The 15,453-nt window shown below is 30.9% G+C and overlaps 1 protein-coding gene across 1 annotated transcript; it reads right to left on the bottom strand.

Moving 5' to 3' along the window:
* Positions 1–512: 512 nt before the first annotated feature.
* Positions 513–5,540, bottom strand: LOC108997838. The gene is made up of 8 exons (XM_018974227.2): positions 5,438–5,540; positions 4,809–5,057; positions 4,611–4,697; positions 4,159–4,440; positions 2,799–2,969; positions 2,321–2,374; positions 1,299–1,445; positions 513–1,113 (listed from the first exon to the last, which is right to left on the bottom strand). Exons 2-8 carry the CDS (start codon positions 5,004–5,006, stop codon positions 736–738), a joined length of 1,317 nt encoding a protein of 438 aa, XP_018829772.1. The 5' UTR covers positions 5,007–5,057; positions 5,438–5,540; the 3' UTR covers positions 513–735.
* Between the last annotated feature and the right edge of the window lie 9,913 nt (positions 5,541–15,453).

Consider the following 15,453-nt stretch of genomic DNA (forward strand, 5'->3'; position numbering starts at 1 on the left):
AATTTTTTTCAAAATGAGTGCGTATAACTTACAGACCTTAAAACTGCAAATATTAGTTTTCATTGATTGAACGTTAATGAAATAAGTAATGTTACGTACAATTCTCATTCGGAGACTACATTAATTACAAGCCTAGTTAGTTTTGTCTTTATATTTTTTTTTAAAAAAAATTGAATCTATTATTAAAAAAATAATTTTTTTATAAGAGTCTCGAACTTATTAATTTTTTTCAAAATGAGTGCGCATAACTTGCAGACCTTAGAACTTTAAATATTTTTTTATTGACTGAACGTTAATGAAATGAGCAATGTTACGTAAAATCTTCATTTGGAGACTGTATTGCAAGTCTAGTTAATTTTATTTTTAAATTTTTTTAAAATTACAATAATATTCTTATCAAAATGATATTTTTTTTCTATTTAATGAAGAGCTTGTACATGCAATCTTCATTTGAAGACTGTAAATAAAATTTCTTTAATGAAATAAACATTAATGCTTATCGATCCAAATACTGCTCATTCAAGCCGAGTACTATGCAATATTGCTTAATATATTTAGTTATTCATATTAATAGTATAGAACATTAAAAAATGTGGTCGTAGTAGCAGCAATAAGGATATAATTACAAGTTAAAGAATTTGGCAGTAAAGATCATGTTACGCGCGCACGTCAACCTAGTTCATGTGTTGTGATGATCACAATGATGATGGGGCTGTGGTGGGTGGTGATCATTAATTATTGGCACTGAGGATTGTTCCCCGGGCCCCCATAGTAGAAGTATGTACCCCACTGGTTGTTATAGGAGCTCTTGATGTTGTAACAATTGGTGTTCTCAGCTAGGGTTGAGATATCTTGGACTGAGCTGAGACTATTATCGGCGTCCACGATCTCTAGGTTCCTGAAATAGCTTGCTTTCCCGAACCCTTCATCGGCAAAGTGGCCTGAACCCATTTGGGTGGAGGTGTGCTCGCCATTCGCCCGTGTGTTCACCACCTCACCGCCCCACTCCACCATTGTCGCACGGTCAGCTAAGTGCGTAAATATCTCTGCCGGCCAATATCCCACCAATGTATTGTCCCCAAAGCTCATCCACCAATTTCCAAGTTTTGGATCCTATTTATAACATTAAAGATGAAAAACACATCAAGATCAGAAGATCATGCACGGAGATACAAACGGTTTATATAATAAAGTGAAAGTGATCAAGTGTATGTAGCTGATGAGGCATCTTAACCGATTGCATGGTAGACTTGAACCTTGTTCTATGTGATATTTCAACGATAAATTTGCATGTGTACCTTCCAAATGAGGATGGTAACGTCAAATTGGTTGCCTGAGAATGATGAGACCGGAGAAATGGCTGCTCCGATGGCTATCTTACTATTGGTTTGCACAAATCCTGCACAAAGAAGGTTGTAGCACCCGGTTGCCTGATACGAATCTGACTGCTTTGTAGAACCAAATGATGAAAATTAACCAGCATGTGTTAGTGGTATTGCTTCATTGAATTGAATTGTTCTTTTACAATATGAAAATGATAGTTGAAGTCGTGAGTGCTTAAGTGCCATACAATCACTTTAAAAAAATTTAATAAATACGAGACTCACATAAAAAAAAAAAAATTTAATAATAGACCTCACTCTTTTTTAAAGTGACTGCATAACGCTTGCGTACTTCGCGACTGCATGTAGCATTACTCTTTACAATATGGATGATGCTACTCTAAGCCTACTTGCCCCTAGTTTTATTATATTTTTTTCATTTTGATTGGGAGAGTAGTATTTCGAACTCCATATCTTCATTTTAGAGACTACATATTATTATTATTTTTAAACATTAAAAAAACACATACTTTTGCACTAGGGGTCTAAAGTGGCACAAACTAGTATTTTTCTTTACGATATATATTTGGAAGCAATTCAACTTATTTATGGTTAATTGAATAAAGTAATGTTAAGGACAAGTTACAAATACACGTCTTCATGATGAACAAATATTTTGTAAAAAAAGTGTTTCTCACATTTTTTTCGTAATAATGTCTAATAGATATGGTTTAATGATCTCATTTGTCATTATGTTTCTTAAGTTATGATCCTAAAAAAATGTCTTTGATATTATCGTCCATGATTTCAACTTGCTTAAGATGTGAGCATAGATATATAACGCTAATAATGTACAATGATATGTGTATGTCATTATTTTAAAAGTATTAAAGTTTTTATCAGATAAATCAGTTATAAGAAAATAAAAAATTGCATATCCAAACAAGAAATTAGTAAAAGTAATAAGTTGAAATATCGGTGATAGAGAGACTTCTTACCGTCCAGTAGGTGAACAATCTAGGCCTGCTGTCACCATAAAGCTCCGGACTGACCTGACTAGTAGAATAACCAAAATTTAGGAAAGTTTACGCTAATATTTTTTTTTTTTTTTTTTTTTTATAAATTGATATAGTTTTATATGATTTTTAAATTTATTTTATAATCTGATTAATTATTTCAAACAATATTAATTTATAGAATATTTTTCAATCAATAACACGATAGTTCTTGGAAATAAAAATATTTATTTATTCATCTTATATTGCACATAATTTTTCACGTCTATTTTCAAATTTGAATTTGTTTGACTTGAGTTATATCAGAATATTCTAATTCAATACATTATTAATTAAATTTAAATTTAAATTTTTTATTTTTTAAGATAATTAAAAATAATAATATATTTTCTGGGAAGAAATTAAGCATTGGACAGTGTGTTGTGTGGCAACTGGCAGGAGAGGAAATGGAAATAAGTACCTGCCATCCAGCTTCTATGCTGTTGAGATCTGAGCCGTCAAATGATCCCGAAAGAATCCAAATTTGGGAGAGGCTGAACTCATTGACCACTTGGATTGATGGGTCCCACACGTTAATTGTCGCCCTAGCCCCGTACATTTCTTCCGATGCTCCGGTGTAGGCTATTGCATGCTATAAATATGCATTTGTACTAAATGATTAACAATTTTGTTTTATTGGTAATCAAAATGATTAAATCTTGATATTCACTGCATTTGGAACTCAATTTGATATCGACATCAGTACTGGAGAAAAAAAGAAAGAGGGATAAAAGAAAAAGATAATTTAAGATTTGTTTAGATAATAAGATGAGATAATTTTATATAAATTAAATAAAATATTATTATAATATTATTTTTTAATATTATTATTTAATAATTTAAAAAATTAAATTATTTATTAGATTTCGTGTGAGAATTTAAAAATTTTATAATAATGAGATGAGATTATGAAGTAAGATTGTTTCTGTATCCAAACGAATTTTTTCTTAAAGTGTATGGGTGTCTTTAAAAAAATAGCAATGTTAGATACAATCCCCATTTGGGACTGTAATGTAAGCCTAAGCAATTCTCTTTAAATTTTTTTAAAATTATAAAAATATCCCTCCTAAAATGATATTTTTTCTTATTTAATAAAAAACCTGCACATTGCAGTCCCCAAGTAGGGACTGCAAATAGAATTTCTCTTAAAAAAAAGTAGGGTTTTAAATATGTCTATTTCTTATTAAAGTGAGTCTGCAAAATTTATACCCTTTAAAATTACAAATATTACTTCTCAAAAAAAAACTATATATATATATATATATCTCAATAGTTTTGAATGCAATCAAGAAATCAGGATCGACCAAGATATGATCTAATAGTACAGTACTAATTTCTAAGTATCATTATTAATAAAATACCATATGTTTTTATATATCATTTTTAATTAAAATAAAAAATTATTACCAAGAGATTTATTTCTTGTTAGAATTCATGAAAATCAAATCAATATTATTTCTTTTGCAGGCCAGGAAGCCAAGAACTAAAACATTATAAAATATAATTTAACAAATTGACGTCATGACTTCATCTGATTTGTTAAATCTACTTTACAACATAACTAATTTTACAATTTAACTAACTATATCAGTTTGTAAAATTATTTTTATATAATCTTTTTGTAGTCAGAGTATTTCTCATTTGCCTTTGATGATAAAGAGCGCATTTTTTATTATACACGACATGTACATGATACACATAATTACCAATTAATATTAATGAAGGCAAAAATTGGGAGGAAATTAAGATCGTGATCATGATCATGATCATGGCATACGTACCTCATGGCCATTGCCGCTGACTACATCTGGTGCATCGGTGCTTCGGCTAGTAAGAGGAACCCTATGCTGTTTCTTCCCAAAGTGAAACAAAGACTTGGCTCTCAACACATCAACAACCGTGCTTCGCCGTATGGGAATCGTTCCCTTTGGACATCGTGTCCCGTTTCGATGCCACAGTTGCCACGCATCTCTTACTGCTTCATTGGCAATACTATTACTGTTGTTCTCTCTCTGATCATCTTCTTTCCCCATTCTCACTTTAGGCATCTCTGAAGGATGTCTCTGTTCCATTCACGCATGCAACATCAATAGGCCTCATTGATGTATATGCAGGATGTTTAATTTAAGAAAATACGTACCCATTTTCAGACCCATATACCCCATAAAAGAAGAGAAGTAGATAGAGAAGAAAGGAAAAGTTAGAGAAGTAGTATGTTTTCAGTTTTTTCTACCTGGATCTTGTGGTTCTTTAAAAGCGGATGATCTAAAGCTGGCTGTTTTCTTTTATGGACACAATCAACAATATCTCCATCTGGGCTCTGCAGGGAATGTCGAAAGGAGACATCAAATGACGAAAGCACAGATGAAATTCAATGAAAATATACGAACAATGATAAATGATCTTCTGAAGAGAAGAAACGCATATATACCTCTATCGTCATGACAGCAGGCTTGTTAATCTTGTGCAAATGCCTCTTTATCCTTTCAAGTCTCGAGCTACTCACTTGCTTAGACATTGTATAATTTAGGCCTGAAACGACCGGATATCTTCCAAGAAAGAGGGTTAAGAAGAGTGGCAGGAGAGCAGGAAGCAGTGAAAATCCTCTCTTCCTTCCAGCAAAATCCATCTTTCATTCAGTGCCAAGAAAGAAACTGGGGAGAACACTAGAACGCCATTACTATATAGCAAAACAAAAGCAAAAAGAAGATCTTTAGTTTTCCTTCAAATGACTAAACCCAAACACCAAAGCAAACAAGAAAAGATACAAGGAAAAGGACTTGTATCAAGGGAAGCTCTCTCTCTCTCTCTCTCTCTCTCTAGATCTCTCTCTCTCTCTCTCTCTATCTTAATGGCAAGGAGGGGTGGTGGGTGGAGGTTAATTAAACGATGCACAGAGCCCATTGGACCCTCAGCATCAAGATCATCATTGCTTTCATTGCATTCATATACAGAGGTACAGTATAATTTGAATTTTGTTCTTTCGAATGGCAAACCTTGAAGAAAAGAAATTTAAGAGCAGAAGACCAGGCTTGAAGGCATTATAAAAACCCGACCTACCCAACTGAAAGAGCCCCTTTTATTGATCGATCCTTCAATGTTCGTCTGCCACCATACACCTCGTCATTAATTTTCCTCGAAACAGCTCACCTTCTACGTCTCTAGTTTGCTTACTTTCCTTCTCAGCCTGATCTCCTTCCCTAGTTTCACCCTTTTTATACGGTAATTGATCAATTGGCTGTGCTTTCTATTTCTACCCTTTGGCACTGCCACATGGCACTGTCCCACTTTTCTTTTCCTAATCACCACATGATTTCTAGCTTTACCTAATGCAGGTATATATCCGATATATATGTTACCGTTCATCCCCTAAAATTTCCTAAACTAGGGATTCGGATATAATGACTACTAATTTAATCAAAACCATAAACTGATTCTCAAATTATAGGAAAAAATGGGTTATAGGGTTAAGATGATGAGAATGTTCTTAACTGGAATTGTTGACTTATTTATGTTGTTCCTCTTAAAATCTGTCTTTCTGTTAACAATACCAAACAAATTAAAGGAATTATATATATATATATATATATATAGTAAGATGTTACGTGCCTGGGGCACGTATGCGCAGTTCAAAGCACTAATATATTTTATTAAAATAAAAATAAAGTACATATATCTTATTATTTTATTACTAATATATATCTTAAAAGCTATTGAAAGATAGGTTATTTGTAAATTATTATAATACTTTCCCATTATAATGAATACGAAAAGACAAATCTACATAAATCTGTTATCCTATTATAACGTATTTTCAAATTAGAAATTGAATCCATGATTATTATTATAATAAATCTGCTTTATTAGCATATTTAAATATATTAATAGTAGAATAGATACCAACAGAAATCATAACAGTAGCCATAAATAGAATGTAAATGAAAATACAATTATATCCCTGTGTTCTGTAATTATTACAAACGGATGGAAAGTTAATGAAAGCTAGCATATTTCGTTAAAACAAGCTAGAAATTTCTGTTAAAACAAGAAAATTCCGTTTCATATGCTCTTTATATATATAGAGAGATATGTATATATATATAAATATATATACACACACATATGAGGCCTTGCGTATATGTAATTATTTTCAACATAAATAAAATATATCCTTATTAGAAGACAATGGTAGTTTTAATCGAATTGAACTAGTAGTACTACTATTGCTTTCATTCTCCCTCGATCGGCCAGTCTTCTGAGCTACACTGCACGAACAAACGTCGTCGGGTCTTTTTTTTTCTTTCTTCTTTTTCCGACGTACGTACTGTAAAGTTAAGAAAATTGTGTTTCTAATTGTAAAATAATCAAGCCAGAGTAATTAATTATTATATAAGGGAAAACGATCGACATCCTCGTTCTGGCCAATTAAATAGATTCATCATCGTGTGATATTTTATCTGGATCGTCGATAAGCTGGCCATGACATGATCAACTTATATACGTATATATTAAAATGAGAAAATATATTTGTAACTATGAATTGTACAATCATCGCGTAATCACTTTGAAAAAAATGAATAAAATATGAGACTCACATAAAAAAAATTAATTTTTTAATAATGGACTTCACTCTATTTCAAAACGATTACGTAGCGTTTATGCAGTTCACGGTTATATGTAGAATTACTCTATTATAATATATATATATATATATAATATTTATATATCATATATACGCAAACATATATATGCAATCCATACATACACACAAATAAACTCTATTTATGGAAATGACCGTGGCATATAGTTAATTACTTATTCACAACTATTTTAAAATAATGGTAAAACTTGCAAGCTAGGGGTTGGACTTTGAGGTAATTAATGAAACCTCAGAAATAAATTATTACTTATTTTTTTCAGATTTCAACGTATTGGGGGTGGGGAAGCTTCTATATATATTCTGGTTGTTGGTTTTCATACTTTCAGAGTATTGGATTCGAAGCAATCCGCCCTTGATCCGTGCTTCGTAACGCTCTTCTCCATGTGGTATACATATTTATTTATAATATTATACATTTACAACATTAATAAATGGGATAGTAATAGAATAATAAATGAAGCATTTGAAAGTAATAAATGTAGGGTTAGAATAAAGAATAAATGGGTAAGACTTCTATTCACATATGGAATTGAATTCAATTTATACAAATGACTTAAAATATACCCTCCGCTAGTTTTTTTATTTTTTGGGAAGGAGGGGGGTTCGAATTTCAGATCTCTATTTTGAAAGCTGTGAGTTATGCCAATCAAACTACAAACCTTTGCTACTCTCCGCTAGCTTTATATATAAGCTTCGGATAATGGCACAATTGGGAACTAACTTTCGATCGGTTTAATTTGATAATCGAGCAATTTATTCACTTGAAAAGAAAGGGGAAAAAAAGGATTATGATCTGTTAATGATGGGGAATTTGAAAGATAACTAAAAGAGAATATTGTCTCTTATGTTTTTTCCTTTTTTTTAAAAAAATCTTCAGTCCCGTTTGATAATGCAACATGATTATGAATTTTCCATTTTATAATAATAATATTATTAGAAAAAAATCTGCAATTATATTATTATCTTACTCTTATAATATTATTATGAGATCTTATTGCCCATATATCTATCTTAATTTTCTTAAAAAATAATAAGAGACGATCCAAAAATAATTGAAAGTGACACATATACAAAAGAGTAATGCTACTCATCATCATTCTCTCATCATATCATGATGTATCATTAAATGACTAGAGACTATTTATTATGTTTTACTTGTGAATCTATCATTTAATACCACATCATGGGATGATGAGAAGATACTGAGAAAAAGATTAATGACGCGTAGAATTTTTCTTTACAAAATCAAATATTAATATAATATATAATAATAGGAAAATACTTTAGCCACAAATAGATTACACAAAATTAAACCCACAAACTGATGTAGCTTGATATAGTGTGTCAGATTGTAAAGTTACTTTTATTATAAAGTAGATCTAACAGATTTTATGAAGTCACATCAGTTTGTGAGTTTATTTTGTATAATCTCTTTGTGTCTATAACAGTTCTCATAATAATAATAATAATATAATTATTATTACATTTTTTTCCTTCCTTTTTAATCATTCAATTCCCTCTTCAAGATATATAAACACGCACGTACGCAAGAAACAATATCATACTGTGCATGATCTCAGTTTTCCAACAGAATCCTTATTAATTAGTTCCATTTTCTATGTGCATTTATATCACGCTGGGAATCAGTAGATCGAAGGGCGGGCGATGCTATTGTTTGACAAATTAATTACAGCAGTCAAAGCCAGCACCAAATCAAATCCAAACGAAAATGCATGCAGCTTTTGTTGAAAGTCAAGTTAGGAAATAAGGCCATACGTAAAAATCAACAACCAACGAGGGGTGTTCTTTTCGCTTTGAAGGCAAGGAGTGTGCATGAAAATGTGACGTGTATGCATGCAGTACAAGTTACATAAAAATTAGTGTATCCTGTGAAAAAAGCAACATATTAATATAATACAAATGTATACACAAAAAGAATGGCTACGATCTTATATAAGTAATATACCAATTAATATTACCAGATATAATATGTTAAATCTGTTTAAAATAAAAAAAAATCTTATTGTAACATCCAACAAACTTTAAAAGTTCGTAATTTAAGAAAATTAGGAACGCTACGTACGTTTATTATTAGGATTTGTAGATCACTACAACAAAAAGACTTTTTTGGAAAGGTTTTTTTTTAGGAAGAAATAAAAATCGTCCCAAAAAATGAGTTTGAAGGAAAAAAATTTAAATTTTGTCCCTAAATACAGATGAAAGTCATTTACTGTTCAAACAATATATTACATTTGAACGAGATATTTAGGAACGAAAAATTTTGTCCCCAATAAAATTATTGTTCGAAGTGTACTAAACTATTCGATAAAAGAAATAACCATTTGAATGGTTATTAGGTACGGTCAGTTGGAAAATTGGTAGGATGAGTTAATAAATTTAGCGACAAATTGACTTACCATTTGTATGATTTATTTGAGTGTTCGAATGAAAATGAGTTTTTGTTTGAACGATTTATATTTCATTCGATCAATTAGATTTTGCGATACCCACAACTCCTGCTTGGGATTGGATGGTTACTGAAGTATCGGGATATGCAATACAAGATTATACCCCCCTCATATATGATAGATAAGATGCAATGCATCTATGTATACTAGCAATACGTAGTAATATCACAACAGAAAAATAAAATGTTCGTGTAATTTAAGCAACATTATAAGCAGTCGCGTTAGCACATAATACCATAACTAATAATAACACCCAACATTGTCATTTCCAAAACACGCATATCAAGTTAAATCATTATCACCCAAAACATAGTACTGAAACTTTATTCCAAAACAAAGGGGACCATTGCAAAAGGTTAAGTCTTAAAAATCTCAAACATGTTTCCTTACACAGGAAAAGTGGTCATTGTCCTGATTCCTTAACCTCTTCAGCTCGTCAATGAGCTGCAATGCCTCGGTAATGAGTCGATCGACGTTCTCTACCCTAACCAACAAATAGGGCCCCATTGAGCTCTAATTGCTCTTCGGTACCTCTGTGATGGTCGAGGGTACCATCCTCCTGCATTTCACCATGGGATGATCTTCTATACTTGTCACAACTTCTATTATTCTGTGTGGGGAATGATAGTGAGAACTACCACAATGAGATTTCGAGAAATTTCAGTAAGTAAACATACAACATATAATAGTTAACAAAAACATACAAATGACAAATCATGGAATGTGTGAATGGACATGTACTTGACATATGACTTGACCAAAAACTTGACTTGCACTTGACCTTTTTCAAAAGATATGTAACAGAATCCGTAGACTTTTTCATAAAGCTTCTTTGTCATTATTTTTGTGTTGATCTTTAAACATATCATATCATAGCATATGATATCATTCATATCACGCGATTCATATTATGTGATTCATATCATGTGAGCTCATTGTCTTGTTCTTATAACACATGGTGGATACAACACAACTCCCCTAAGCACCGTGTGTTCCTGCTAGTTACCGCACCACCAATAGTCCATACACTATGGCGAATACATTTTATTCATATCATATTAACACGAAAGTACTTCATCAAGTTGTTTGTTATGAGGACCCCAACCTCCGCTTGGGATGGAACGAATACTTCGAGCGTCAGGACATGTAACACAAGATTACATACTCCCGTACACGACAGTTAACATGTAATGCATCCTATAAGTGCAACTAGCAGAGTGCAATATTCGCAGCGGATTAAGGGTGAAAATAAAACTTATGCTAGAATAACTAAAAACATCTCAATTCATTAATAACCATCATAAGTTCAAACCAAATAGTAGCATAATCTTAGTACAACTAATCATCATAAAAAGTCTCCAAAGGTAGATCAACTACTTTATGCGTTCTAGAGCATGAATGGCTAGTGCTATAAACATTAGAATAAGGTCCAGTCTTTTCTCGAGGTCTGGCTCCTCCTCAATAAGTTGGATCCACCCTTCCATCTAGTTCATCCTCCTCAAGTCCTGACACAACTTTTATCGTTCCGAGTACAATGATAGTGGGTCCACAAGGGGTGAGATTTATTTGAAATCTCAGTAAGTTAAACAGCCAATGTGCACAAAGATAAATTATGTATGATGAATGATAAATATAAAAAGCATGTACTGCAAAAAATCAATGTGTGTCACCCATCCAGATTCCTTAACATTTTTAGAAAAATTGAGACACACATTTTTGTATAGAGAACATTTTTCACTTTACTGGCAAAAATAATCATAATGTTTCATCATTATTAGCAATTCATAGTTAATCATAATATCATAATGTGTGGTATCGTCACAGTTCCCCTCATATGCACTGTGAATATCTGCTAGTGACCATAGTACTACTCACGTTAAAACTATATTGTATGCAGATTTGTTCTCAATGCATTGGTAACTAGGGGTGATCTCGGTCCAGTCCAGTCTGGTCTTAGACCTTTTTGTGGACCAGACCAGACCTATTTGGTCTAGGGATTTTCCACCTTGGACCGGATCGAGTAATGTATCGGACAGGAACATGGTCCATTTCGATTTGGTCCGGTCTAGTCAGTCCATTCGGTCTGGACCATGCCCAAAATGGGCCATTTAGCCCATCTAAATCTGGTTTTTTTTTTGCCCAATTTTAATTATTTTTTGCCCACTTCAAATTTTGTACATTTTTTAGCTAAAAATACTAAAGAAAAAACTTGATCTTGGAAAATACAATGATAAGAGAAAACTAATCTATATAAAAAACTAGAAAAAAAAGAACTAATAATAATACAAAAGTTATTACAAATTACAATACAAAACTTAACGGCTTAACATATAATGGGTACATGGCATGAAGACCATATTTTTCAACAATATGAAGACCATATTTTCCAGCAATATGAAGATGTTCCTGCACATAAAGAGAGAGATTTCGCATGCCATAAGATCCGTTCTGAAGCTCGTGAATGCAAGTAGGAGCGCCTTAAAAATTAGATTATGTTGCTACAAAGTGTTTTCAAAATGCATCTCATGGATTTTAAATTTTAACAGTCGCTTCTACTTGGATCACCTTTTGGTATTATTGTAAAGTGATCCCAAACAAAAGACCTAACTCTATCTCTTTATGACCAATCAATTGATTTATTACTTACATTGGATGGGGGTGGGGGTGGAAGCATGTCTGGTGTTGACTCTTGCACATCATTTATAGAAGACTCCATTCATAAAAAGGACAAAAGGACTAAAGAAGTAGAAAACAAACATGAATTCATGTACAAGTAAAAAGATGATGAATAACACTTTGAAGAGTAAAAAAGATATATAGTTAAGGAGGTTCAATAAAATATTGTCAGCTCGCAAAGATAGAGTTAAGTCATGCATGTCTTTAAGAGAAGATGTAGGAGTTGTTTTCATCTCTCTCTCTCTCTCTCTCTCTCTCATTTCATTTCAGCAATGGACAATTTGCAGATTGAAGCATTAAAGCCTAATTAAGATCACAAATCATAAGGTTTAGAATAACACAATATAATAAAAGTATAATAAGATTATAATTCCTGAGATATTTCTTAAAAATCAGAATACAATTTATTATGTTTTCCTCTTATTCCAATAATAAATTTTTTTATACGAAACCTTATCAAGTTGATATATATATATATATATATATATATTCATAAGATGCAGGTTGATGATGTACAACTTTTCTTGGGGCCGGTGATTGAATTTGAGGAGTTATAGAATAACATAAATATTTGCATTTTTATGATTTAGGTAAGATATATAGACAGTGACTGTTTCTGAGTCAAAATTAGAGGCATGCAATTGCAAAACTTTCATTATTAATATATACAGAAGATAAAAAAACAACTTATCTCATGAAGTTAAAAGGATAGGACATTAGCTCAAAAGAAAATAGTGTCTAGTACTAAACTTGAACTCTGCCTATAAAATCAGAGAGAGAGAGAGAGAGAGAGAGAGAGAGAGAGAGAGAGAGAGAGAGAGAGAGAGAGAGAGAGAGAGAGAGAGAGAGAGAGAGAGAGAGAGTACTGGCTGCTCTGCGTTGGAGGGGCTGGCTTCACGAAAGGGGAATTGGGAAAATTGTGAAGTGGATATTGAAGACTAAAACGGCGCCGTTTTAGGGACATTAAATTGAAAAAAAAATAACTAGGTTGCGTGAAACGACATGACTAAATCGGCGCTGTTTTTGGGAAGGCAGGCTAGTAGCTCACATGTCACATGTGTGTTTTGTAACTTTATTGTGATTCTTTTATCTTTTTGGCACATAAATTAATTAAAAAAAATTTAATTAGTAAAATTAAAATTAAATAAACTATTTAATGTGGAATATTTAATTAACTCATTAAAAAAATAATTAATGCTAATTATATTTATGATGTTAAATGTTAATGGCTAATTTGTTACTAATGTAGAGTATGTCAATGTCTCAAATTCAATGTATTATAAATTTATAATTTATGATTCTATGAATCTATGATAATTTTTAATTTTTCAATATATTAAACTTTTAAGTTTTTACATTTTGTATATGTAAATTTGTAATATGATTAATTGTATTAGGTATATCATTATATGATTAATAAATCATTGTATTAGCCTATAAGCCTATTATATAGTTATAACTTATAACTTATAGTGATATTAATACTATACTATTATACATATATTATGCTATAATACTATAACTTTTATAATATGCTATTAATACTATAACTCTTATATGAGTATAGTTATTATAACTTATAATAGTTATATAGTTAGTATAATATAATACTTATATTATACTAAATAAGTATATACTATACCAATACTAATAGTAATAGTAATACTATATGCTATACTAATAGTGATATTTATATTATATATAGTTATAAACTTATAGTAACATATTAAGCTAACTATACTGTTAGTCTATTATACATATATTATACTATAATTCTTATAATATATTAATATATACTAATCGTGGAATATATATTATATAATAATACATTGATACTAAATTATTATTAATACTATATACTGTATTATGCTATAATTCTCATAATATATTAATATATACTAATACTATATATTATACTATTATAGTGTTACTGTTACTACTACATATAGACTTTTGGTGTGTGTGTGTATATATATATATATATATATATATTATACTGATATAGTGATACTAATACTATATATTATATAATAATATATTAATACCATAGATTTATAGTGATTAGTTATTATGAATCATGATTAGTATAACTATATAATAGTATTAGTATTATACTATTAGTAATATAGTATAGCCATATATTAGTAATATACTAATATTAGTTATAGTGATTTAGTATAAGTTATAACTATAGTAGTATAAGTATAACTATAGTCTACATTAGACTATTAGTATTTTTTTTATACCATATTAGAGTCTAGAGTCTAGACTATTAATATAATACTTGTATTAGTATAAATATTAGTATTAGTATAAAATTATAAATATTAGTATTAGTTAATAATTATTTAATGGTGAGTTAGTGATATGATTAGGTTAATTGGTTAATTGAAAATTATATAATTAATATATATAAATTATAATTTTTTTAAAATTTTCATTTGGTCCGGTCCTGTCCGGTCCGGTCCAGTCTGGTTTGAAAAACCCCTGGACCGGACCAAATGAATTTGCCCTATGAAATTTAGACTGAGATCAACTGGGACCATTCGTAGTTCGGTCCGGTCCGGACCGAATTGGCAGGTCCGGTTGGTTTTTTCGATCTGGACCGCCCGATTCTCACCCCTATTAGTAACATAACATAACATTATAACATGTACACCCACTAGCCTTAGGTGTCATAACATTTGAATTTGCTTTGGCATTCTTTAAAAAGAACCCATTCGGAGCCCATTAACTGTTCTTCGTTAACCCATGAGTTACCACTCCATTCTTAAACACTCTAGAGTGGATAGTGGAGTTTCACTAGGATAATTCCTCATCCTAACCTTTGAGGTTGTGACAAAAATTATTTTTCATGCTATGTTGAAAAATGTATTTCATGATATGTATATATGTAGCAAAATTTCATGTGAAAATAACATTTATAGATGCATGCAATATGCTAAAATGGTGAAAATATCACATATCATGTAAGTATGCACTCAGTGTATCATATAACATGAAATCTTATGCTCAAGATAACAATTATAATATAAATGTGACATTTATCAATAAATCATAAATAATTTATCAAGGTGTAAGTTAGAGGCCAAGTTACAAACTTGCTGGGTTTGAAAAGTCGTAGCAGCTGAAATCAAATTTATATTAAGTTAGGATTTATGTTATTATGGAAGATGTTCATAATCAAAGGCTTCAAAAATGGATATTTACAAAAATACTTCTAAACTCTCAAAAATTGTCATTCAGGCCTTAAATTTTTCACTATTTGCTAA

Source organism: Juglans regia, unplaced genomic scaffold (assembly GCF_001411555.2).
Source record: "Juglans regia cultivar Chandler unplaced genomic scaffold, Walnut 2.0 Scaffold_650, whole genome shotgun sequence".
NCBI classification, from domain to species: Eukaryota; Viridiplantae; Streptophyta; class Magnoliopsida; order Fagales; family Juglandaceae; genus Juglans; species Juglans regia.